The 25,068-nt window shown below is 37.7% G+C and overlaps 1 protein-coding gene across 11 annotated transcripts in view; it reads left to right on the top strand.

The window, feature by feature from the left end:
* The window catches only part of TNRC6A (trinucleotide repeat containing adaptor 6A), a 96,803-nt gene that overhangs the window by 13,544 nt on the left and 58,191 nt on the right, over window positions 1-25,068 (top strand). For 9 of the 11 annotated variants that reach the window (XR_005031068.2, XR_005031067.2, XM_057487047.1 and 6 more), the window contains 2 exons: window positions 5,565-5,652; window positions 12,846-12,867. The exons of 1 other annotated variant lie outside the window; for it this stretch is intronic. Coding sequence is in view for 7 of the 10 variants with exons in the window: in XM_036916922.2 (XP_036772817.2) it covers window positions 5,565-5,652; window positions 12,846-12,867 (110 nt within the window). In the remaining 3 variants the exon portion in view is untranslated. The remainder of the gene's footprint in view (window positions 1-5,564; window positions 5,653-12,845; window positions 12,868-25,068) is intronic. One more of the 11 variants, XM_057487050.1, reaches the window with a different exon arrangement.

Genomic DNA, 25,068 nt, shown 5'->3' on the forward strand with positions numbered 1-25,068 from the left:
TTCAATCCAGGAGCACAGATTGCATGTAGTTTTCATGTTTGCTTAGTTGCCCATATTCTGGAACAGTCTCTCAGTCTGTCTTTGTTTTCGAATACCTTAATATTTTTTAAAGAGTATGGGTTAGCTATTTGGTAGATTATCCCTCAGCCTGTATTTTTTTTATTTCCTCTTGAGTAGATTCAGGCTATGCATTCTGGACAGGAATGGCAGAGAACTAATGTGTTTCGCTTAGTGCGTCATACCAGAAGGTGCATGATGTCCGTTTATCCCATTGCTGGTGATGGTAACTTGTTTAAGGTGACACATATCAGGCTTTGCCCCTGTAAAGTTAGTATTTTTCCCTTTGTAATTAATAATTAGAGTTGATGGGTTTAAACTTCGTGGGTCCACTTATCATGGATTTTTTCAAAAAATATATTGAAAATATTTTTGGAGATTTGTGACAATTTGACAAAATTTTCTTTTCTCTACCTCTGTTGTAAGAATACAGTACATAATACATGTAACAAAAAAATGTGTTAATTACAATTTATGTTACCAGTAGGGCTTCTAGTCAACACAAGGCTATTAGTAGTAGTTAAGTTTTTTGAGGGGGCCAAAAGTTATATGTGTTTTTTTGACTGTGCAGGGGGTTGATGCCCCTAACCCCTTGTTGTTCAAGGGCCAACTATATGTTGTTGGGAGAACTTTGAGGCTATGTAAGTATCTTTTTTCTCATCAGTATTCTTGTCTGAATCAATGGATTGCCAAATAGTGATTTTCTAAGTCCATTCTTTCTGTATTAGTTGACATTCTATAAGATCTACCCCTTTAACCGTATTCATTCATGCATGCATGCATGCATTGTTTTACTATCACTAAGGACTCAGGGATCATCCATTTCATTTAACTGGTGGTTGGAATCCTTAGCAAGTATTATTGTTCAGGTTATGGGGCCAGTGGAAGCTCCCTTCAAGCTCAGCTTCCTACTATTTGAAGAGAACCAGACTGTGTATCATCTGGATGCTCACTGCTTGCTCTTCATGCCCTACTTTCTCTTCATTCTAAACAGGAAGATACGCTGACTCCTAACTTCCACCTGTGCCTCCAAGATTTCTGCCTGTGCTTCATGGTTCAAAATCAAATGCTATCTAGGAAAATGCAGTATTGCTGCTACCCTGTCTCTTGTCCTCTTTTTTCCCCATATTCCTGTCACATAATAGATATTTTTATTAGTTTGTGTGCTTCCAGACTTTCTTTATACAAATACAAGCACATGAGGATATATATAGTTCCACCTGTGCCTCCAAGATTTCTGCCTGTGCTTCATGGTTCAAAATCAAATGCTATCTAGGAAAATGCAGTATTGCTGCTACCCTGTCTCTTGTCCTCTTTTTTCCCCATATTCCTGTCACATAATAGATATTTTTATTAGTTTGTGTGCTTCCAGACTTTCTTTATACAAATACAAGCACATGAGGATATATATAGTTCTCTCTCCACCTTCTAACATAAAAGATAGTATACTAAGCCATAGTTTCCCCCCAACCCCAAATAACTGCACAACTTCCAGATCCTTTCATCAGAACATGGAGGCCTTCTTTATTTGCTTTATAAATGGATAGTATTCCACTTTATGACTGTATCAGTTTTATTTAACTACATTAGTATTTGTGGATATTAAACTACTGTGGCTGTAAACTAGCCCCTCTTGTGCTATTCCATCTATTATCACCTTCTCTGAATCTTTATTCTTTAACCCCTTTTCTACTTCCAAATAAGTACTAGTCTTCCTTATTTTAAAAATAATTTAAAAGACTTCATTTTTATCCTGTTCTCTTCATATCACTGCCAGAATTTTTGAAAAACTGACCAAATCCTGATTTTACTCTTACCTATGTTTGCTGCATTTGGGTTTCCATCTCGACTATCTGATGATACTACAGGTTTGAAAGCTACCAGTGACTTCTTAACCATTAGTGGTAGGTCAGCTTTGGTGATTAATTTAAGTGTAGGAGGACAAGAAGGAGAAGAAAAGAAGGGGGGTATGGGTTGACTAACAGAAAAAGGAGAAACAGGAAGGGTGGGAGAAAATAGAATAAAGAATAAGAGGAAAAGTAGGAGACCAACATTTTTTGGCAGAAGATGTGAAATGTATTTTCATAACTAACTTGTACTGCTGGCTTCTGTGTGAAGATAAGCTGACTTATGGTTAAGTTGCTGACTGATTGGCCTTTTTGGGCCTTCTGGAAAGTTGGCCTCTATTTTCTCTATCATAAAGCAAGATAAAAACATCTAACCCTTTGTCCCCATGATTGTCATTTCTGACATCAGAGCCTTCAGCTTAAAATTTTGCTTTCTAAAGTCTAGAGTTGTCCTTAATATATCTCTATTTTGTCATTCTTACTAATATTGTCAATTGTTCTCATTTCTTCTTATTATCTTGGATTTTTTCTTTGCTTTTTATCCCCACTCCCACCATTGTGGTTCAGGACATGACAGATTTACTTGGATTACTGCAACAATCTTCTCACCTTACTTAGCAATTTAATTTCCAGAGTCTGGGGAACAGATATATTTTAAGTCAGAAGATCTGTCACTTAATTTATGTAAAGAAAAGGATTTATTCTCTGTGGTTTCTGAAGAGAATAGGTATCATGGTGTAGGTGAGAGGAAAGACCATAACTTTGAGAACCTACATTTGAATCCTGACTCCTTCCACCCTGTACTAGCTACATGATGTTGGACAACTCACTAGCCCTTCTCAGCTTCTGTTTCTTCATCTATAAAAGGAAATACCTTTACCTATCATTTTTTTAAAGTGACAGTTAAATGGGAAAATGTACATCAAGTACCCATCATAGTCACTAACATTTTAATCACTCAGAGGTTTGTTCTCTCATTCCTAGGTCTAGAACTTAAGAGATTTGAATATCCACTGAGATTTGAATATCCACTGACCTTCAGGGGATGAATGATTGCTGACTGGAGTGTTGTCTTTGTGAAGCGTGTTTAAAATATGATGGACCACTAGGACCTATCAGATCTGTCAGCCCTTATTCCTTTTGATAGATATGGTAAATAATAAACTCAGCGTCTTAATGAATCTCTATTAGCATTTAAATCCTGAAAACAAGTGTTTGGAGCCAGGAGGCATATTTATATATTTTTTCCAGTTGGTTTTCTGAAGTAGATGTGAGAAAAATGTGGTTAGTTGAATGTGAGGACAGTGCTAAAGATCAGAACTTTTTTTCTTTATGCTTAGCAGTTTTGGCTAATACTGTAATACTTCCCTCACTGCAATTGTGGTATGTCTTACATCTTTTAAGTACCAAAGAGACCATTTTAGGCCAGAAAAGCAGTGCTAACCTCATCAAAAAGCCTTCGAAATGAAGTTTGAGTAGGGAGAAGAAATTCCAGGAAAATAGTAAGGGATCCCTTGGGGTAAAATCATAGTGACAAAGAACAAGGTTAGAAAAGGATGTGTCTGTAGTTCACAGAACACAAAGAACAGATACTGAAGCTTCCCGATGTTTGTGTATGTTCTGTGTAAGTGCCCGATATGTGTTGAGAAGAGTCAGAGGGGATGCAGTCTCTCTGGTGCCCCTGAGTGTTGGTGAGGCGGGTACATGACTGGACATCGGAGCGCTTACTAGAGGCACTGTTGTGAAGTAAGCACTCATTTAATCCTTATAAAATGATAAGTAGATGTATGCAGTAATTTATCCCCAATTCTAATGAAGAAACTGGGGCTAAAGAAGGTTAAATATTCAGAGCTAGTGCTCTTTCTTAAGGGTAGCATGACGATGTAACTTAATCACCTTTATTTACTTATTCTACTCTTCCTCTTGTAAGCTGTGGCTGTCTTGATCCTCGGCTTGTCTGGCATCATGGTGTGAGCGAGCATCTGGCTTATTCTCTTTGCCCCCCTCACACAGAATGTGTGAAAGGCAGTGAGTCAACGTTGCAGTTGGCAAAAATCTGTTTTGTTGTTCTGTTAGCTACAGACAGTTGTACTCAGAACAAAATGACAATGAAATATGGCCACAGTATCATACTCTTCTTCTAACTGCTAAGTGATGTAAGCAGTCACATACTTATAACTTTACAGAATTGCCTTAGTCGTACATGTCACTTGTTCTGTTTTTCACTGTCTATCTGCATGTCCTCTCAGTTTCTTCTATTAGCAAAGCCAGTTGTGGCACACCTACAGCACTGAAAGTTTCTTATGTATTTGCCTTTCTCGTTTTATCTTCTCTATCCCCACTACTGTACACATATCTGATGATGTTTGGTTGTCTGCTGATACTCTGAAGGAAGGTTTAGTTCTAGACTCCAGGGTGATTAATGTATGGTAGCTTGCTCTAACTATGTAGATTTCAAATTACCCAGTAGTCTCCTACCTGGAATAGGAGGGCTGATGGCTGAGCTCTGTATGTGCGAAGGGTGTTGATTGGCAGGCTTCATTTGAGGATGTGGTGGAGGGGGCAGTAGTTTCCAATAAGAAAGTCTTTGATCTGGGACACCAAACCTGTTGTAGGAGCCTTACCTGCTTCCTGCCAAAGTTTAATTTCTTGAGAGTGTTTCTTTGGTTTTAGGCTGATTTCAAATGTAGCTGCTTCCTGTGGCCCTGTAAGCATGGGGTTGAAAAGTGGTGGGAAGGGTTGAGTGGCCGTGGCCTTTCTGTTCCTTTGGCAGTTGTTTTACTCCCGGCCTGTTTCTACTCTGCCAGATATGATCTCTGAACCTCTCTAGAGCTCCACCAGGGATAACACATAAGATGTACTTAAGATTTCTCTTGTGTTTATTCTTGTGTTGTAGCTTCCTTTGCTCTTGTTTTTTCTTCAGCTCTTACTCAAATTATTACCTCTCTTCCTGTCATTTCAGTAAGGTAGAGTGGAAAGGCAGAGGCAGACATTTGCCCAGTCTGTCATTTTGAAATCCTGAGCCAGAGGTTCTGTTGACCACTTTGAGTGTCTGTGATTTTAAGAATTAAAATAAACTTACATAATGAGTGCATTATTGACTGTTTCCCAAGCATTGATAGAACAGTTTGGAATATTTATAGAATGCAGAATTATTGTAATGCTGAAATACATCATCTATTTATGAATAATCTGTGTTATAAAAATACCTGTAAAACTTTTTTGAGCAAGGAACGAGAAAGGTAGCTCAGATACCTGGGCAGTAGAGGACTGTAGGAGGTTCCAGGCACTGACTGCCCTTAGCTACCAATTGATAATTGGCCCCAGAAGCAAGGTGACTCTGGCTCACGGGATATTGTTTACATTCTGTAATTGGAGGGAGTAGCTTGTTTCCCCAGTGTAAAATTTGCTAATTTTATGTTGTCTTCCTTGACATGACATTAAGATAATTAAAGCTCTACTACTTGTGACTGACTTAAAGGAAAGCGCCATATAGTGGCTGTGTAGTTAGATTTAGGTTGCAAGTTGTGTTTTATTTCAATGAATGATAAAAGGATAATTTGCCATGTCTCCTAATAAGAGTGAAAATGAATCTGTATGCAACATTATTTTTATTTCTTAATACATTTTGGGAAAGTTAATTGCAACTGTGTGGTTCAGGGATTTAGTGCAAGAAGAAGAACAGTTGATGGAAGAAAAGAAAAAGAAAAAAGACGACAAGAAAAAGAAGGAAGCTGCTCAAAAGAAGGTAGTATTTGTATAAACTAATTTTATGTTAAGCAGTTTAAACATAGATTTAAAAGGAAACTCTTAACTGATTTTTAAAAGCATTTCATTTAATGTTTTAATTTCAGTGGAGATTCATTTTAATATTAAATGTTTTTGAATGTGCATTTATAGTGACTTGCCAAGTGGGTACAATTTAATGCATAGTTAATCATGTGTAGTTTTTCAAAGGTAAGTAAGTGCTTTATATAGGTCTTTATATTTCATTAGCTGTTCCTAGATTTTTCATAAGCATCATTTTATGAGTGAGAAGAGTGTGGAATTTATAGCTGCATAGAGAGGGTTTGAAATCTGGCTTTCCCACATACCATGCAGAACAGTGGCCTTAAACTTTATTTAGCTCCTCTGGGCTTTAGTTTCCTCATGTTTTGTAAAATGTGATAATGTAATATATACACATAATAGGAAATAAAGTAATATAGTAGTAGAGTAATAGAGGGAATAGTAATATACATAATAGGAAATAAAGTGTCAATTTCCTTTTCTCTTTTTATTTAGTACCTGGACTGATTAAAAAAATTTTCAGTTTACATTAGGATATTTGTAAATAAGCCTGAGACATAATTTGCTGCAAAGGATGTCTGGCCAGTACATTGTCAGAAACAGTAACCAAAGCAATCCAAATTGTAGAAAAATAAAAAATTGTGTCCATAGTTATAAAAATTTTTATAATTTATAGTTTTTATAAAGGCTGATGGCAGATAACTCAGCTGGGTGCTGTCCTACTGTATCAAGGTTTCAAGGACCTCAAAAATGTTCTGAAAGAACCAGTGAAATTACTCTTCCATTTCTGTATTCTAATGAAAAACTGTGACTTTAATTTTTAATGTATACCTGTTCTGTGCCAGGAACTGGATATTGACTGCAGCATCATACTTACCTCCACATTATTTAATATGAAAAAATGTAGGGAACTGTTGGAGCAGAGAGAGAAGTGCTAACAGTCTGAGATGGGGCAGAGGGACAGGGAGGTGTTCTTAGAATAGAAATGAGCCAAGTGAGTAGGGAAAAGCAGAATAGAAAAGGATTCCAAGCAGAGTAAATTCAGATGTGAGCACCCATAGTCTGCGTGTACAGGTTTGGTTGGCCAGGCCTTGGGAGTCAAGTGGGGAGGAATGTCAGGGTGAGCCTGGAGAACTTGGGGCAGCTGCCTGCCCTTCTCAGGGTTTTGGCCATTGGAGTTGGGGAAGATACCAGAGATGTTTTAGTAGAATGGCATGAAAGTTTGTATTTTAGAATGTTTACCTTGGCAAATTGTGGGGTTGGATTGGAAGGGCTAGAAACCAGAGCCTGAGATACGGGTGAAGGCACTATTAAAAGAACCCACAGAATTCGTTGAAAGGGTATGAAGGGAGAGTAACCAAGATTGACGCTTAGGTTCGAGATTTAGTGACTAAGTACATCTTGGGAGCAACTAACCAGGTTAGGGAATACAAAGAAAGGGAAAAAAATAGAATTCCTTTCTGGACATGCTGAGTTTCGGGTGTGAGCAGCAAGTACTGGGGAAGGGCAGAGTGCAGAGCACTGGGGACGATGAAGAGTGATGAGGTGGGGGGGGCCCGAGGCATCAGCCTTTTGGTTGTTCTCAAGAGTGACTGGAAGAGGTGCCTCTGTGATTGTCATAGGGTTTGGAGTAGGTTTCTAGTATTCGTTTTCACATTGACTTTGCCTTAGGTTTCTGTCAGAGACCTGTTGATGTATGTTGCTCAATTGTTGCTCAGGATTTGTTATGAAAAAGTTGTATCCTATGTAAGTCTACAAGGTTGGGGAAAGGCTTATCAGACTTTTGTTTCATGGTGTGAAGGCCATTTGCTTAACAAAGAAAGCTGCTAAGGAAGAGATGTGGGGAGAAAGATGCCTGGGTATACTTTACGTGGAATCAGTAGTATGGCAAGCATCCGAGTGTTGCATTAGAGCCCGCTGATCCCTGCTTTGGAGGAATTCAAGATTTAGCTGCTAAGTCAGGATGTATGTGAAGTGGCTGGAGGAGAGGCCTAAGGAGTATGTAATGAAGTACGTTTATTTGGAATTTACCCTTTTTACTGTGGAAATTGTAAGAAAGGAGGATCAGTCACTGGAATGATTTCTTTAAATGTGTTTTTAAAATGGTCAACACAAGTATAAAATTTAAGTTGTAATGGTTTTTATTGTTAAAGTTCATCTTTATATTCTTTTATAACCATTTTCTAAATCACCAAGTCAGTGTCTTTAACACGTGAATAATGGTTTTTGTGCCATTTGGCTTTTCACCAAATCTGAAGTGACAGTGTTTCATATTCTTTCCCACTCATCCCTGCCTCACCCCACGGTTCCAGGCTCTCACCCACGTCCTCCTAGAACCCACATCATCAGAGGCTTAGTGGTAATGGGGAGTTTATCTTCCTTTGCCAGGTCGTTAACCTTGATACGGTATTCCTGGGTGTCCCATAGACACAGTGATATTTAGTCATTGAGCATAATATAAAGGAAAGATTAATAAACTCTAATAAACACTATGTTTAGTCGGCTAAACTGCCACTGTCTGCTTAAATTCCAAGTAACCAGCTTATATCTGAATTTGAATACAACTCATTGGTGAAGTGAGGACAGTTGGTATGTTTACAAGCTGTTACCAAATATCTTTTAAAAAATAAAAAATAAACTCCTAGATTTGCACTATTAAAGCCCATATGAAAGATTGTGAATCAAGGGAGTTTTCAAGGCAATTTTCCTCAAGACTGTTGTTTTGTCTGTAGTTGGAGGTAGGTGTATGCACGTATGTGACAGGCATCAATGTTAAGTCAGTTTAGGCAGGTCCATTTATGTAAATGTTGGAACATAAACTCACTACGGTAAGAACAGTCTACCTGTTTAATGTAATCTGTGTATGCTTGGAAAAAACTGTTTTTATTTCCTAAAAAGACTTCAGATATTATCTGTTCTAATCCATTCATTTTGTATATAAGGAGCCCAAGCATTAAAATGAGTTAAGTGACTAATTGTGGTTTCATCAAGGTGACATAACTAGGAATAGAATTAAAAGCAGCTAAGTCTCCCAGCTGCTACTTTTCCAAAACTCAGTGCCATGGCTTTATCCTTTATACTTTTGCTTTACTTTTCACAATCTAAAGGTGAACTTTATATTAGGATATGATATGATAATTTTTATAAGGCAGTTAATCTTTATGCCAGAAACAAATTTAACAGTTTCTAATAACCACTGTAGTCTTAAAGAAATTTAAATTCAGACCATAAGTTGTTTTTCTATTTTAAATAAAAAAACAGATAACACAACTCCTTATATAAACCATAAGACACCAAGAATATTTTGACTATGACAGTTTTTCTTATTTGTTATTTAAATAAAAACTTAGATATTTAAATGCCTCTTTAAAAGAAATTTTACAGGAAAATTATGTGATTTTTATTGTACTTCAGCCCAAATACATCTCTGGTTAATAGCAGAGATCAGTGACTGGGTGGCTTTGTTTCTAATTTTTTTTTTGAAAAGCCTTCTGTTTCACATTTAAGCATCATGGCTATTTACTTACCTTCTGATTCTAATGCTTGGAAAATAATACAGCATGAGAATGTAGTTTCTGTACGTTAAAAAAAGGCAACAGTAGTCACAATAGGTTGCTACTGTGGATTTATTTCCAGGTTCTGTTTTTTTGAAGAAATTTCTAGAGTAGTGAGGAGGAAAAAGGAGGCTGAGAAATAGGTTAATTATAGAGAGGTAATTTAGTGTAACCTTTACTTTAAATATGTAATTGTAGTTCCTAGAAAGCGTATAATGGTTGAGGGCTGGAGGGAAGCAGCAATACAATTGGAATCATTTGGGGTTGAGAATGTCTTCCTAAGTATTTTTGTCACTGTTAAGAGCTGATGGGATTTTTATAGACTTTGTGGATTTAAAGGCACTGTGGTCTAGTTTAAATGAGACGTAGGTTGCAGAAAACTTCCAACTTCATTCCCCTCTTTGGAAATTTCAGTATTGCTGTGTCTCTTAAAGACCATTTTGTTGTGAGACTAGAGATCATACTCAGCAGCGTAGTAGCAAATTTTCTCATGACCTAGGTGGTCCATAACCAGGCCTGGTACATTGCACTCCTCTAGGGCTGTTGGGTGTTCTCTTACAGGCCTGCCCCTTATTTCAGCTTACTATTCTCTTTTCTTGTTCTTTACTTTTTTTTATTTAACTCATTTTGTTCAGCAGACCTGTGTTCTAGACTGGGCGCTGCTTCCTAAGAAATCACAGAAAAGCTCTTGATCACTAATTATCTCATTTAAAATAGGTGAATTGAACTATTAATTCTTTATTTCTAATGGTAGTTAACATTACATGGCATTGTTAAAAGACACTGTAGGTCCTTAGGAAAAAGAGAAAAAAGCAAGATTTAGGAACTGGGAGTGAGTTTGTCCGCTCATCTCCCAACATAAGAGAAAGGACTGAGCCAGGTGGGGCTGATGGCAGCCGCAAGCTCTTCTTTATGCTAGGCACGGTCCTAAGATTCCCTCCCTTCCTGGCCAAGCTCTTTATATGAGTTAAACCTTTTCAACCTCACAACATTTCTGAGGTAGGTGTTTTGTTTCTGTCTTAGAGATAAAGAAACTGAGCTTTAGAGAAGTTAACCAGTTTTGACCAACGTCACATGCAGTTTTAAGTGGTGAAGCCAAGATTCAAAGCCAGGCAGTCTGGCTTTAGACTCTGAGTTGTAAAAACTCAAGTGTGCTTTGGGATCCAGGAGTTGGGACAAGTTGTGCAGAGCCTAACAGAAACAAAGCATGTTGCATGCTGTGTGTCTGCCACTTGTTTCATCCTTTCATTAGCAAATTGAGGCAGTTGTGTTAATTGGTTGTGGAATCCCAGCTCTGGTTTATTTATTTAAAGAAAAAAATATTCAAAATGGAAAACCATTTTGCTCCTAGGTTTGCCAGAATCCTTTAATTTTGTTATGCAAGAGGGTCTACAATGATTCTTCATGATTGAATAGTGTTGTAAAGAAAAGATTTTTTATATTTTACTTGTGCCTCGTAATGACCCTGAAAAATAAGCAATACCATTCCCCCAACGCCATTTCAGGAATTAGGAAACTGAGACCCAGAGGGTTTAAATGACAAGGCCATTTAAAAGTAAGAAACAGTTGAAGTTAATATATTTTATGTAACCCAGTATATCAAAAATAGTACTTTTAACATGTAATCGGTATAAAATATAATTAGTGGAGTTTTTACCTTCTTTTTAAAAATACTACATAATAGAAATCTGGTATTTTATACATACCATTTTGGACTGGCTTTATTTCAGTGGTCAGTAGTCAGTAATACGTGGATAGTGGCTACCATTTTGAACAGTGCAGATAAATTCTCTTAAAACCACTTGGAAAAATCTCTTTTTGATAGTCTGAGTAACATACTAAGTCCCCGGAAGATGGAATTCCGTCGGTGCCATTTCCTCCTTAGCAGTTTAGGAGCTCTTGGGTTCTAGTACCTAGGTTCCTTCATTCTGCCAGGGCTTTGCTGGGCAGACTCCTTTGGGCATCTCCTTGGTGCCATTCTGTGTAGATGACAAAATATCCAATGAGGTTGACTTGTTCTGAAGCATCATGGCGTTGTTTTTCCAAAGGAGTGCAAAATAGATGACCTTTATGTTGTAAGGCCTGGAAGAGCAACACTGTGTGTCTTGGAATTTAGTACTGTGGTCATGGTTTCTATGTACTGTGACTTTCCTTAGGAAGTAAACTGTGCAAGAGACCATAAGAGTTGGAAAAAAGAAGGATTTTCAGCATCAAAATAATTTTTGTGCTAATGTTTGTCTTCAGAAAATTATGTACTTAATTGTTTGAGATGAGATTTCTACTTCAGATTATTAATATACTGAGTTCTAGTAAAACTGTTTTCTACTTTCAGAGTTTAAAAACAATCTCTCCCAAAATAAATGAAGTGTTCAGGCTAGTTGAGTGGTCTTCTGCCATTGTCCTTCCATCAATTTCTTTTAAAATTTTTACACATATTAGTAAAAGATGGGCCTCCATTATTCAACGTATCACTAGTTCTCTAAAACTCCGTAAAGCACTTCAGTGTCTAGACTGACTCTGGCTTTCCAGAGAGATTAATGTTTGGCATGGCTTCAGAATTAGGGTAATTGCCATATGGTTCTATAAAGATATTTTTGGTAACAGTAATTTGATATGATTAAGCAAAATGAATTATCTTGCCCCATGGCAGTTAAGAAAAATTTTATCTTCATTTAGGAACAATTCCTGGTTATTCAGTTACTAATTATTCAGTCTTTCCTCATCTCCCTGTCTATCCTTGTATCTTTTATTTTTAGGACTCCCATACAATTGGTGTTAGTCAGAAGGTTGATTTCTGCTTTCGGCCTCTGTTTATAGTCACTTCTTTCTATCTGAGGTCTTGCAGGTTAAGTGAGGCACCTGGAGGCGTCCCTTCGCTTCTTGAGCCACCTCTGTCCCTGTGGTATCAGAGACAGTAGCAGTAAGGGCAGGTGTGGGAAAGCAGGGCTCCTGTCAGCTTAGCTTCTGAACACAGTGCTTTTAATGAGTTGTCAGATGTGTCAAAAGTGACAAATAATTCTGAAATTTTTTCACACTCAAAAATAGCTAAAAGTTAACTATGAGTTTAACTGTAATAACAGCCCAACCTCCAGGAGTTAAATTTATTATTAATTAGGCCAGAATGGTTATATGCAACATTTCTTTCAGAAAACTTACCTTTTCTCATTTGAAGCAAGAAGTTTTGAAGCCATTTAAACATGCAAAATTCATTAGATCCATTAAATGTAAAGGTGACAGTTACATAAAAATCACTTTAAAAGTAAATGATGAGGGGGAAAAAAAGTAAATGATGAGGAAAGTGCAGTTCATTTTTAAAATTAATTACATATTGTCAAACAGTGATGTCTTCTGCTTTTTGTTTAATGAAACATTCCAAAATTTATTAAACATTGTATAGGGACAATGGGGCACATCTGTGGGAAAAGCATGCTTTTTTTGCATATCTTTTCCTGGGCAGTTCATCTAAATGACAGGTTCCTTATTTAATAGAAGTGTATATGTCTTATATAATAGTAATTATACAAGCATTTTATCATAACAATCCATTTCTTTCAGTTTCATATTTACATTGTTTTTTGTTTGTTTGTTTTTATTTTAGGCCACTGAACAAAAAATCAAAGGTACGTTGTTTAAAGCTATTTTTATTGTTTTTTTCATTAAAGCAAGGTTGTTGATATGCTTTTTATTCACCTCCAGGATGGGAGAGAGAGCATGAAAGGAACAGAGGGGTGGGGACAGACTTCTTCAGTGACATCACCTTGGAGTCATCTTTTGGGGTTTATGGTTTATTGTGGTATATATTACCGCTTTTAAAACACACTGCCTCAACAGCTACCTTACAACTGTCTCCTAGGAGAACGCTATTTCCTAACATGCTCCCTTGATTTCAGTCTTTGAGCATATGTACCTTTCCTTCCCTCCTCCATTTAAAGTCTTCTTATCTGGCATTATCTCTAGGACTCTCACCCTGTCTCTTACTTTATTTTTTGTTCTTTGTATACTGTTGTCCCCCACTTCTTCATGTAGGCAGGCAGCGACGCCCACTCTATATTGTCACTGAGAATAGATTGCTAACGTTACTGTCATTGTGCCAGGTTGAATAGCCCCGGGCACATTTCAAGCAAAAGACAACTGGGTGGTAAGGAAAGAGGAACCTAATCCCTCCCAGATCCTGAGTCAGGAATTCCTAGCCCTCCCAGGGGTTGACTATCTGGTAATGAAAGGTACAGGGCTCTCAGATGCTGAACTTGTTAGGCTTAAAGTGTTGGAATTTTTACTTTTAGCTGTATCAGAACTGATACCTGCATATGGTTGCTATATGCAGTCAGTACTTACTGTATTTTTTATTTGAGGTCAACATTGGTCACAGTAACGTTTACTAGGTGCAGTTGTGTAGGGCTAAACAAGAGCAGTCTCAGCTTCTAGTTTACTTGAGAAATAGTGGTAATAGAAGCACATAACTAAACACAGCATAGTAAAATATGATTTGGTAAGGTAAAAGTGCCTAGGTTGTCCTGGAGCACAGAGAAGTGATAATTAGCTTATTTAACACAGGGGGTTAAGGAAGATCTTGTGATTATGAACCTTAAAAGGTAAAACAGCCAAAAAAAGTGAAATGTCAGAAGGATCAGCATGATTGAAGGCAGAGACCAGAAATAATGCGATTTTGTTTGCAGTTGTGATATTCCTAAAGTATTAAGTACCCAGTGATAAGTGGGCAGGATTGAAGGGTTTTTGTTTTTGTTTTTGTTTGAAGAGACAGTGGTCAGAGGGAAGAGAAGGCATAGAGAGGGTAATGAGGATTTGAACTGAGGTCTTTGCAGTAGGGGGTAGGGAGTGGGTGACAGATGTGTGAGGTGTAATAGGATTGACAACTGGTGAGATCAGAAGAGGACATGAAGGTGATACTGTGGCTTTGAACCTGGTTATCTAGGAAAGTTATAGGGATGTAGAATGATGTAGAGAGGAACATTGCCAAATTAATTTAGTAGGAGCATGACCAAATTAATTTCCTTAAAACTCCACCTTTTTTCACACCACTCCCTGTATTGGAATGTTAAGTTGTCCCTTGCTGCTCTGCTTCAAGACCAAAGTACTCAGGTTGGCTTTAAAGACCCTCTTTAATTTGAGCTTCTGTTATCTAAGCAACCTGTTTCTCATTACTCCTTTGTACCTTTCAGATCATTCTTACCTTTTTCATGTTCATTCCTGTTTCTGATTCTTTTTGATGCAATTTCTCAGCCCTGAATGCCTTTGAAAGTTTCTAAACCTCTCAGTTTATCTTCTAATGGATCGCTCCAATTACCATTATCCCTTCCTTCCTGATTTCTTAGGATGTTATTAATATATCTTAAATTTGGGGCAATTCATTATATTCTTAGATTTTTTGACTGGCCCATGGGTATTTGTTTCTCCAAGATGATCTTTGAATATCTACTGTTTATATCCTTTTCAAATGTAAATCATCTGTTTATATCCGTACATAAAATATGAATATATTTGTTGAATCATTATCTTTTTACGTTTTCCTCAGTTCTGAGGATGTTAGGCTGACTATATGAAAGTAACTTCAAAATGCGTTACGATGTTTTGCCAGCTGTTTTGCTCACTTCATCCTTTCTTTGATGGCAGCTCCCTCATAATTGGTCACGCTTATGTATTTGTCTTTGTGCCGTGTGTAATATCTGTGTGGTGTTCATGGTTTTGGGTTTGTCGTGATTAGTGATTACAGACTGAGGGCTTGTGGGACGTGCTTGGCCCACACAATTGTTTACTAAACTTTTTTGGAATAACTTACGATTTATAGAAATGTTGAAAAGATACTATAGGGAGTTTCCATATACAACCCATCCAGTTTCCCCATTATTAACATCTTACATGTCTGTGGTTCATTTCTCAAAACTAAGAAACTGACATTGGTACTAACAGAACTCCATGCTTTATTTAGATTTCACCATTTCCTCATTAACATTTCTGTTCTAGGATCCTGCTAGATACACAGTGCATTTAGTGGTCATGTCTCCCCAGTGTCCTAGTTTTCTGTGGTCTCCATGTCATGTTTTTATTATCACCCTTTAAGTTTTTAATTGGTTGCCAACATTTAAAAATAAGGGGGATCTACCTAGTCCAGAACTGTAGTTTCTTTTGCAGTTTATACTGTCCACCTCATTTTTGTCTTTCTCCGTTAGAGTCTGTATCACATGTGGCTGCTGAGTACTTGAAATGTGTCCAACATGACTGAGGAACTGAATTTTTAATTTTTTTGGACTGCGTGACTCTAGAGCCTTCTTAATTATTGAGAGACAAGATTTAGTGCTCAGACTGAGCACAGCTAGTTACACTGCAGCACCCCCTATGAATTCTGCCTTAATGAGCTGTTTCATTCTACGACGGCTTCTGCTGTTTCTGGTTAAATAACACCCACTGAAGTTGCTGCCACTAAGTGGTAAAACAGTTCATACAAATTTTGGATTTTTGTAAAGTAGCATAAAGTAAATTTTTGACCAGCCTTTTGTATGTAAAGACAATTAAGATGTTTATTTTTTGATGCAGTGGATTCATGATTGATCTAATAAAAATGTGTACCAGTATAATGCGTGGCATAACGAAATTCTAGAAAGTTTTTATTCTTATTTTGTGACTTGAACTTTGAAAAACTGTAAGGAGCAGGAATATCTGAATATGTAAATATTTGAAATGACTTTTAAAAATATGTACACTTTGAATATCACCTTGAAACAAACAGCAAGGAGTAAAGTGCTGAAAAATTTATAGGAATAGGTAGATAAAGTTTAAGATGCCCTGTGGCCTGTATAATGTGGAGGCAAGGAAGGTGTTAATCTTCCCTCTTCAGAATGTCCTTGGGCACTTGGTTAAGAATACAAGTTGTTTTAAAAAGTAGCTTTTTAGCTCTGACACTGGTTTTTTGGAAGCACACTTGCTGATTTTACAGTCCTTGCAAAAGAAAAAGCACTGTTAGTTTTTTTAAAATTAAAGTATCATTGATATATTATCATATGTTGGCTTCAAGCCTGCAACACAGTGGGTTCAACAGTTACCCCCATTATTGAATCCTCACCCCCTCTAGTGTGGTCACTGTCAACATAGTAAGATGTTACAGAATCATTAACTGATTCTCTGAAGCACTGTTAATTTTTACAGCTAATTTCTTTTTTTTTATCTGCCTACCTACCTGTGTACCCTGCCAGTGCTTTCTTTAGGTGATTTCATAAGTAAGCTATATTCCAGAGAATAATAAACCCTAGAGCTCCAAAAGATGAAGGGTTGCTGGGATGGAAACAGGAACAGAGAAAAATGAATGAAAGTTTTTTTTTTTTTGATGTCACATCAGTCCAAAAAAATTAAAAATTATTACTGCTGTTCTTTTTTCTGGATTAGCTAAAAACTCATAAAAATAGTGAATCAACATTTTTTTAATTGAAGTATCATTGATATACAGTCTTACATTGGTTTCAAATATATGACACAGTGGTTCAACAGTTACCCATATTATTAAGTTCTCACCCCCACTAGTGCAGTTACTATCTGTCAGCATAGAAAGATGTTATAGAATCATTGGCTATATTTTCCATGCTGTACTGCCATTCCCGTGACCAACTTATGATTGACAATTTTTGTACCCCTTTATTCCCCTCACCCTCCCCTCCACCTCCTTCCCCGTGGTAACCACTAGTTCTTCTCAGTGTCTGTGAGTCTACTGCTGTTCATTCTGTTTTGCTTTGGTGAATCAACATTTAAAACATTTTTGTACCTGCCACAATTAGAAGTCATAAATTCTTACCTATTTGTTTTCTTTGTTTTTTTTAAAATCAAACACAATTACATTGCTTAAATCCATTGATCTAGGGAGTGATCAAAATATTTGAGAGCTTTAAGTCAGCTGCAAGTCATTACATTGGAGACATCATGATAGCTAACTGAGCACTTTGTGCCATGCACTGTGCTTTATGTATACTTCATGTAAACAAGGAAAATAAATATGTAATCACTAGTACAAATGGTCACCAGTGACTCAGAACATGTAGTAGGAAAAGGTCCTAAAAGCTTAGTGTGCTAAGAGTAACCCTTTAGCTGTTGAATTTTGGGAAATGTGTGAGACCAGGGGAGGGGCCAGGGCAGCAGGCTGGCAACTCTGAGACTTCATACAGTAGGATGTTTTAGAACTAATGTGGCAGTAGGGCTTCAACAGTGTGTACTAGCACAGTGTAAGCCTGCATTTTTGTAGATGAAATCAAGGTAGTAACAGTTGTGGTCACAGCTGATGGGTGTTTGACCAGCAGCTCTGCTGGACTTTGGGCTGCCTTTTCTTGAAAACACCTTGTAGTTATGTGGAAGACAAAACAGGAATGCTACACTTCTGCCTATGCTTTCAATAATATTCAGTGAATGAACTAAAACAACAAATCTTTAAAAAATTCAGGAAGATATTGTAACAGACTTTATAGTATTTCCCTCTTGGTTGAACACAAAGAAATAAATTTAAAATTCTATCACCAGTATAACTGTGTGACTCAGGAAGACATTAACAACTTAGTGATGTGTGAGGTGGTTGGCTTTTCAGGAATCATAAGAGAAAGCTCTTAAATTATTTATTGCATCTTTGAGTGTTGAATTGAAAAAAATAGGGGTTTTGAGGACCAAGCAAGAAGCTGATTCTAGAAGCTTTCTCCATGCTTTTCAGACCTCTGTGCAATGAAAACTGATCCTTTTAATAGAGCAAAACCTGACTGCCAATTAAGTTTGAAATGTCTTGCTCCAACTCTTTCAAGGAATGTAAAGAGACTTTTACCAAAAAAAATACATAGCTTCCATTTCATGCATTCTTCAGGAGGACGGAGGAAACACCTTCTGAAGGGCTTGGGTGATAGTAAAGTCCCTTTCCACTGTGCTTGTTGAACGAGAAATTGATAAGGTCAAAGGGCACAGTTTAACTTTTGTAATACAACTGAGATGACTGACTCAGTTTGAATCTAAGAAAGGAAAATGTTTGCCCCTTCCCATTAATAAATAAAGCAGTTCTTTACTTTCTCTTTTAATCGTCACTGCCAGGGTCAGCCATGTTTCACAATCGCATGAGGTCGTTTTGGGAACAACAAAAAATGAAAAATAATTGGGTAGTAATCCACTAAGCCAAACTTAAGATCCAATCCATACATAAAGTGCCTTTGTTTTCTTCATTTAACATTCATGAACTATTTATTCTGTGCTGACCCTGTTTCATGCACTGTTGGTGATCACCCCAAGTCCTTCTCTCCACTGTGCTTTGTTCCCATTCTCATTTTTGTTTTAGTGTAGTAAAGGTAAGTATATTTACCTGTGATCTCAGCTTACCACTTCATTTTTTTCCATACAAAGTTTCTCAGTCCCCAAGCTTCCTATGATAATGATAGTGGGTCGACAACGGATTGCCGTACTGCATAGATGTTCAGAGGAGAGAGCAGAGGACCAAATCGATCGTGACTTGAAATGTGTTGCCTAACCTTGTTCACATAATGGTGCCCGTAGAAAACTGTATTCATGGGGCTGTTAGGGCAAACAGAAGAGGCCACTTAGAGCCAAAAATGCCAATCCTAGAGAGTCTGGTTACCCAGGCTCTGGGGTGCTCCATCAGCACCTACAATCTGTTTCTGCCACACAGGTTGGGAAGTTCCGCTGTTGAAATTGGGGCTCAGTTCGGTGTTTTTCTCCGCATTGTATAATGGAAATGTGACTTTTGTCTTGCAGCCAGGTGTTAAGTAATACTGTTCAGACCAGTTCTGATTCCAAATGTGCCATGAGTACTTTTGCTTTATGAGAGATTTCGAAGGCAAAGAGTTGTGTGCTATCTCTTCGAAGGAAAAGCAGAGGTTCTCACTGGCCAAGAATTTACTAATGGTGAATATGTTTCTTCTTGTGAAGATGTCTTTGAGCTACGTAACAAATAAGATTTGTAGCTCTGCACTCACAAGGGTGGGGAGAAATGGGCTACTTAGGATATAGTCAGTAAAACTGTTTATTTTTAGGCATATCGAAGTCACCATTTTTCCATTTCTCCTATTGAGAAAGGAAGTTTATACAGATTTATACATGTAAACCTAAATTTATGTACTCAGTGAGGTAATGGAAAATGCTAAGGACTCCTCTTTGCTTTAGGTAAGAACCATTTTATTTCTAGCAAATGTAGGTGTGTTTGCTTAGAAATACTAAATTATTAAAATAAATAGAAATAAAAGATTTTTTTTAACTTAAGTATCTGTAATGAGACTAGAGCAAAACAAAGAAGACAGAAAATAGATACGAGAAGCAGAGATTAGTGCAGTTAGCAAGGTAAACTTGTTAAAAACTAGGTTCGTAGACTGACCCGTTGTTGTTGGCAGCTTGTGGGAGCATCCTGAGGTTGTGCCCTGAGTCCTGAGTTTCTGCCTTGGCAACAGTTAGGTCTTCATTTTCAAAGAAAACAAATCAGGAGTCTTCTGGTTTAAATTTTGGAGTAAGAATAAGGATAGATTAGCAAGTGTAGTGTTACCCGTTAAAACCAGGTAAGAGAAAGCTCCAGACTGGGAAAAAAACAGTCTATATCATAATTTGTACTTTTATATTCTTCAGTTCTGATAAGAGAAGCAGCTGTGCCTCAGAATGCATATGAGTGAGGGTGCCCTTTCAGTGCTGTAGCCATAGTGAAAATGCCTGAAAAAAACAGGACTTAAAAGCAACATCTGGCCAGAAGCAAAAAGCATTGAGTCATCTACTAAAGATAATCCTGGAATTTTAACATAAACACAATTTAGTGTTGAAAGTCCAGGCTTCTGGGTCAGATGGACTTGGATTTTAATACTGCCTTTGTAGTTCTTATTTCTGTGACCTTGGGCAAATTCCTTAACCTCTAAACCTCACTTTGACTCTTAAAAGGAGGTAATCCAGGCTACTTAATGTTGTGGGACTGAAATGATATACTATAGAACTTAAGCCACAGGATCTAGAGGTACTAAATGCTTAGTATAGTTCTTATAGATATTGGTTATAAATTTTTGATTTTCAGCTTTCAGAGTGACTAAGCCATAGTTAGTCATTCTCTTTTTGGAAAGTTTGCTTTTGCTTTTGTAAGTAAGTTGGAACTTTATACTAGGAGGAAATTGTTTTGGGGGTCAGATTTAGTTTTAAATTTTAGCTCTGCCATTTACTAGATATTTGGTCATGGCAGCCTTCTTCTAAGCCTTGGTCGTCTCATCTGTAAAATGCAAGTAATATTTCAAATTTACAGAATCATGATGAGGATTAAGAGATACAAGATATATTGCCTGACATCCAGCTGATGATACTTGATAAATTTTAATTTCATCACTGTGGTTGTGCAGTATCCTAGCCACCTTTCAGCCCCTTTAAACAACAAACTAGCAATTTCCCCAGTCATTTCAGAATTCCTCTTCACTTAGACGATGATTTGCTCTTTCCTCTCATTAAAGTAGAACCCAGCCCAGCATGAGTGAATCACAGTGTGTTGTCTCGGCCGTAGTGCAAGGAATAGCTTGCAACATGAGCATGTGATGTATCATCTGTAAGTTTGGCAGGCCAAAAGTGGCATTTTATTGCTTTGGTTTATATTTAAAATGGAATCAGATGCTCAGTAACTTGTACTTTTTCCCTCTTAAGAATTTCCCATTTTTGTTTGTTGCCCATTCATCTCTTGTGCCTAAGTGTTTGTTACCAACTTACACGAGCTCTCTGTATATAATAAGCTTGTTAGCATTCCATCTGATGTGTTTGATGCAAATATTTCCAACATTGTGGACTATATCATATGTTTGAGGATGAGATACCAGGCAGAAATATCTAAATTTTGCCAATACCAGATCCCATAGGGAGTGCATATGCAGAAGGTGAAGATGTAAATTCAGAAGAAGGAATGGATTAACTAATGTTCTTATGCTCTTAGTTTGAACTCCAATCCTGAACTCCAGTCCTAAACTCTAGTGACTGTTGAATGCTTCCCTATGTTAGGTTTAACAGCCTTAAACCAGAACAGTACCTCTTTTCCTTCCATTAGGGAAAAATTGAGGTAGGCGGTGGGAAGGAAGAGAATAGATTACTTGAAGTTGTTCCAAAGAACAAATGTTTTCCAGTTTGCCTTTTAATTTGGAATACACATACACGCACATACACACCTTGAAAAAGTATACTGCATAATTTTATTTGGTCAAACTTAACAATTTTTTACTTTTGATTCCTTTACTCACCTTTATTGAGGGAACCTACATTTATCCAGATTTAGAAAAATTTTTGCCTGTGTTTTCTGAAAGCTTTTAAATACTTCAACATTTTAGAATATTGTTGGATTTATCTGAACTTAATTTTTTCTAATTTAAAAAAATCAGCTACCCATACTGTAATTTCTTAAATAATTTGTATCTTTAGTGACTTACAACAATTCTTTAATTGTGTAACTTTTGGGACCCTCAAATTTTTTAAAAGCACTGCAGTGTGTTGGGGACTTTTTTAGTTCTTGTTACTAACTTCCGGTTGAATTGTTAGGTATTGTCTCTTTTTTGAGTCACAAATGGAAGTCAAAAGCTTGTTCGTTATTCCTACAGTATCTGTGAGAACAGTTTTCCAAATTTACTCAGACATGAGAACCACATGCAATATTTGTTTTAAAACATAAAATTATAATTTAGTACATTTGTGAGGCTAAAGAATCTGTTTTTAACAAGTGCCCCATAGCAGTTCTAATTAAATAAGTTTGGGGATAATTTCTAGAATTTTAAGTTTTTATGAAAGGGATACTTAAGGGCATCTTTTTTTCTTGTAAAGCACGTACTACCTGAAAAGTGTATTTTGCATCATTCCACTTGTAAGTCCAGGGAGAGGAAATCCCAGGGCAAAATGACTCTAAAAACCGAAACCAGTCAAAGGGAGAAATAAAGTTTAAAACCCGTTTATTGCTTACAAACTGCAGTCTGGGTCCTTCTCTCTTTCCTGCTCCAGCAGAAGCAAAACCGGCCCTCCCCCTCACCTCTCAGGTACAGATAAGCCCTCCATTGCCCAGGTAATTGCCCATTGATATGGAGATGAACTTCTTTCCATCCCTGAGGAATGATGCAAATGTGCTAAAGCCATACTTCTTTCCACCTCTGAACACCTATTGATATGCAGATGTACTAAAGCCGGGCGAGATATTCTGGAAATACAATTTTTACCTACAGGACACCCCTTTAGAAATCTTCCCTTACAATTTACTTGTTCCCCTCTTCCAACCAAACTAATGACATACAATAGCAACAGCAATAAAATCATGATAATCCTCAAGCCAGAGGATTCATCCTATGCAGATTAAGTAAATGTACTTTACTGCACAATCTCTTACTAAGCACAAAATATGTTTCTACACTTGTTTACTTATTCTTAACAACCATGCTATATAGCTCACTAAACTTTTACCAAACATTAGACAAAGTCAAGCCTCTCTTTAAGTGTTTTTTTTTTCTTGACAACAGCAACACAATTATGATAATTCTCAAGCCAGAGGATTTAGCTAGGTTCAAAGTCCCATGCAGATTAAGTCCAAAGCTCATCCATTCCAGCATTCACATGGCAGCTGCAGCCAGGGGTTGCATCCAGGATACAAGGACTGTAGAAGCAAATAATGATGATTTTGGGGGGCCACTTTGCTGTTATTCCAGGAATACAGAGGAGGCCAGCTTCCAGGCCTTTCCCCATGGTGCCAGAAGAGCCAGCTATTGCCGGTCCATGTGTTGAAATGTCCATGGCCATGTCATTTTATTCCTAATTGCTGCACCCAATCTTGCAACTCATGTTCAGTAAAGTGGGTGCCTTGATCGCTCTCAATCACCAGGAATCAGCCATAGGCTGCAAAGAGACACTCTAGGCCCCTCTTGGTGGTTTGCTGATCTGCATAAGATGCAGGGCACTCGTTCTGGGCTCGGATGACTTCTTCAGAGGTCAATGGCAAGCCCCGCTGACAGGCTACAGCCCACAGCCCACATTGTCTTTTGCCCCATGTGCAATAAACATTGATGAAGTCATTGGGCCACATCAGAGGCAGGCTTTCCTTCTAGCCAGCGCACTTGGGCCAATGTTGTGTCTGCTTCATTATATCCTGGGGATGCCAAAGGCAAATGGCCAGTCACATGATATATATATATAGGTGTCTGTGCCACACCACTCTGTGGCCTTTGGGTCCAGTCTCTCATCCACCCCATGATGGGATAGTTGGTTATTACCTTGGTCGGAGCTGTTCCAGCAATGGGCTCCATAGCCAGCAAGGTGTGGTACATAGCAGCCAGTTGCTTCTCTATCAAGGTGACCTGGACCTCTGCTCCTTTCCATAGTTGTGGCCAGGCTCCAGCCGGCAGCAGGAGCAGCAGCAGTGGCAGAAGCAGTAGCCTTAGGCTCGGGTCATGGGCTGGGGTTAACGTGGCCAGCAGCGGTGGTGGTGCCTCCACGACCACACGAGTGTAGACCCATGTCCCTCGGCGCGAGTGCCACTTCTCCCCATCATTTCTAGGGGCGGCCCTCCCAAAGGTCGCACCCATTATAACAGATTTCAGGTTCAGAGGAGTCCTGTTGACTGCGCCAGATGTAAGTCTGTGAAAAGGAAATCCCGGGGCAAAATACCTCTAGAAATCGAAATCAGTCAAAGGGAGAAATAAAGTTTAAAATCGTTTATTGCTTACAAACTGCAGCCCGGTCCCTTCTCTCTTTCCTGCTCCAGCAGAAGCAAAACCAGCCCTCCCCCTCACCTCTCAGGTAAAGATAAGCCCTCTGTTGTCCAGGTAATTACCCATTGATATGAAGACGAACTTCTCTCCACTCTTGAGGAATGATGCAAATGCACTAAAGCTATACTTCTTTCCACCTCTGAACACCTATTGATATGCAGATGTACTAAAGCCAAGCGATATATTCTGGAAATATTACAATTTTACCTGCAGCACTTTACAAAATCTCACATACTTGGACAAGATTTGATGGACAGATTAACCAAAGATCTTGGAACATCATATTGTGAATATTATGTCTGTATCTTCCAGCTCTTAAAAATCTATACTTCAGAACAGATATACCTTGCTCAGATTCCTTGCTGAAGAGCAGAATTTGTTATTAGGGTGGTTTCATCCTGACTTTCATTAATGATGCTCAGGGAAATACCTCACTTGGTGATCTAAACTTAGAGGATTTTATCAGAGACAAGTCAGCTTTGTTTCTCTGTGTTGGTAATTTAAGATGGGAGGTGTTTGGGTAGAAAATAGAGTTCCTACTTCTGCATTGAGTAGGAAAATAGAGTTTAAGGGAGCAGAATGAGGTGCTTACCCAAGAAGACCCAGAGACTTCCCTAAAACTTCTTTATTTTCTAGGGTCTGTGAAATGAATTAAAACTAACTGAATTCAGTGTAATATTTGTTTTAAATTTGATTGCTAATTTTAAACTATCAAAAACTGAATTTTGTTTATGATATCTTGCTGTTCGGTATTTTTCCTTAGGAATTTTTTAACAATAATATTTGCTTGTACCTGTATAAAATGGAAATATGGTTTTTGTTATATTTTATATTAGTTTTTAAGTCTTATTTCAAGTTTATAAAACAGCCATATCCTGTTAAACCGATTTGCTAAGGATTAGCAGAAGGATTGGCAAGCATTTAGGTATTTCCCACATTGGTTGGTGGCACTTGAAACTGCAGTCATTATCCACAACAAAAGTTCTAGCACTGCATCTATGTGTATCAGCTTAAAAGCCATACTTCCTGCTCTGTGCCCTTTAGGGCCCTTCAGTATTCTAGAACAGACTGAAGTTAGTACAGGAG

This window comes from Manis pentadactyla, chromosome 10 (genome assembly GCF_030020395.1).
Source record: "Manis pentadactyla isolate mManPen7 chromosome 10, mManPen7.hap1, whole genome shotgun sequence".
NCBI classification, from domain to species: Eukaryota; Metazoa; Chordata; class Mammalia; order Pholidota; family Manidae; genus Manis; species Manis pentadactyla.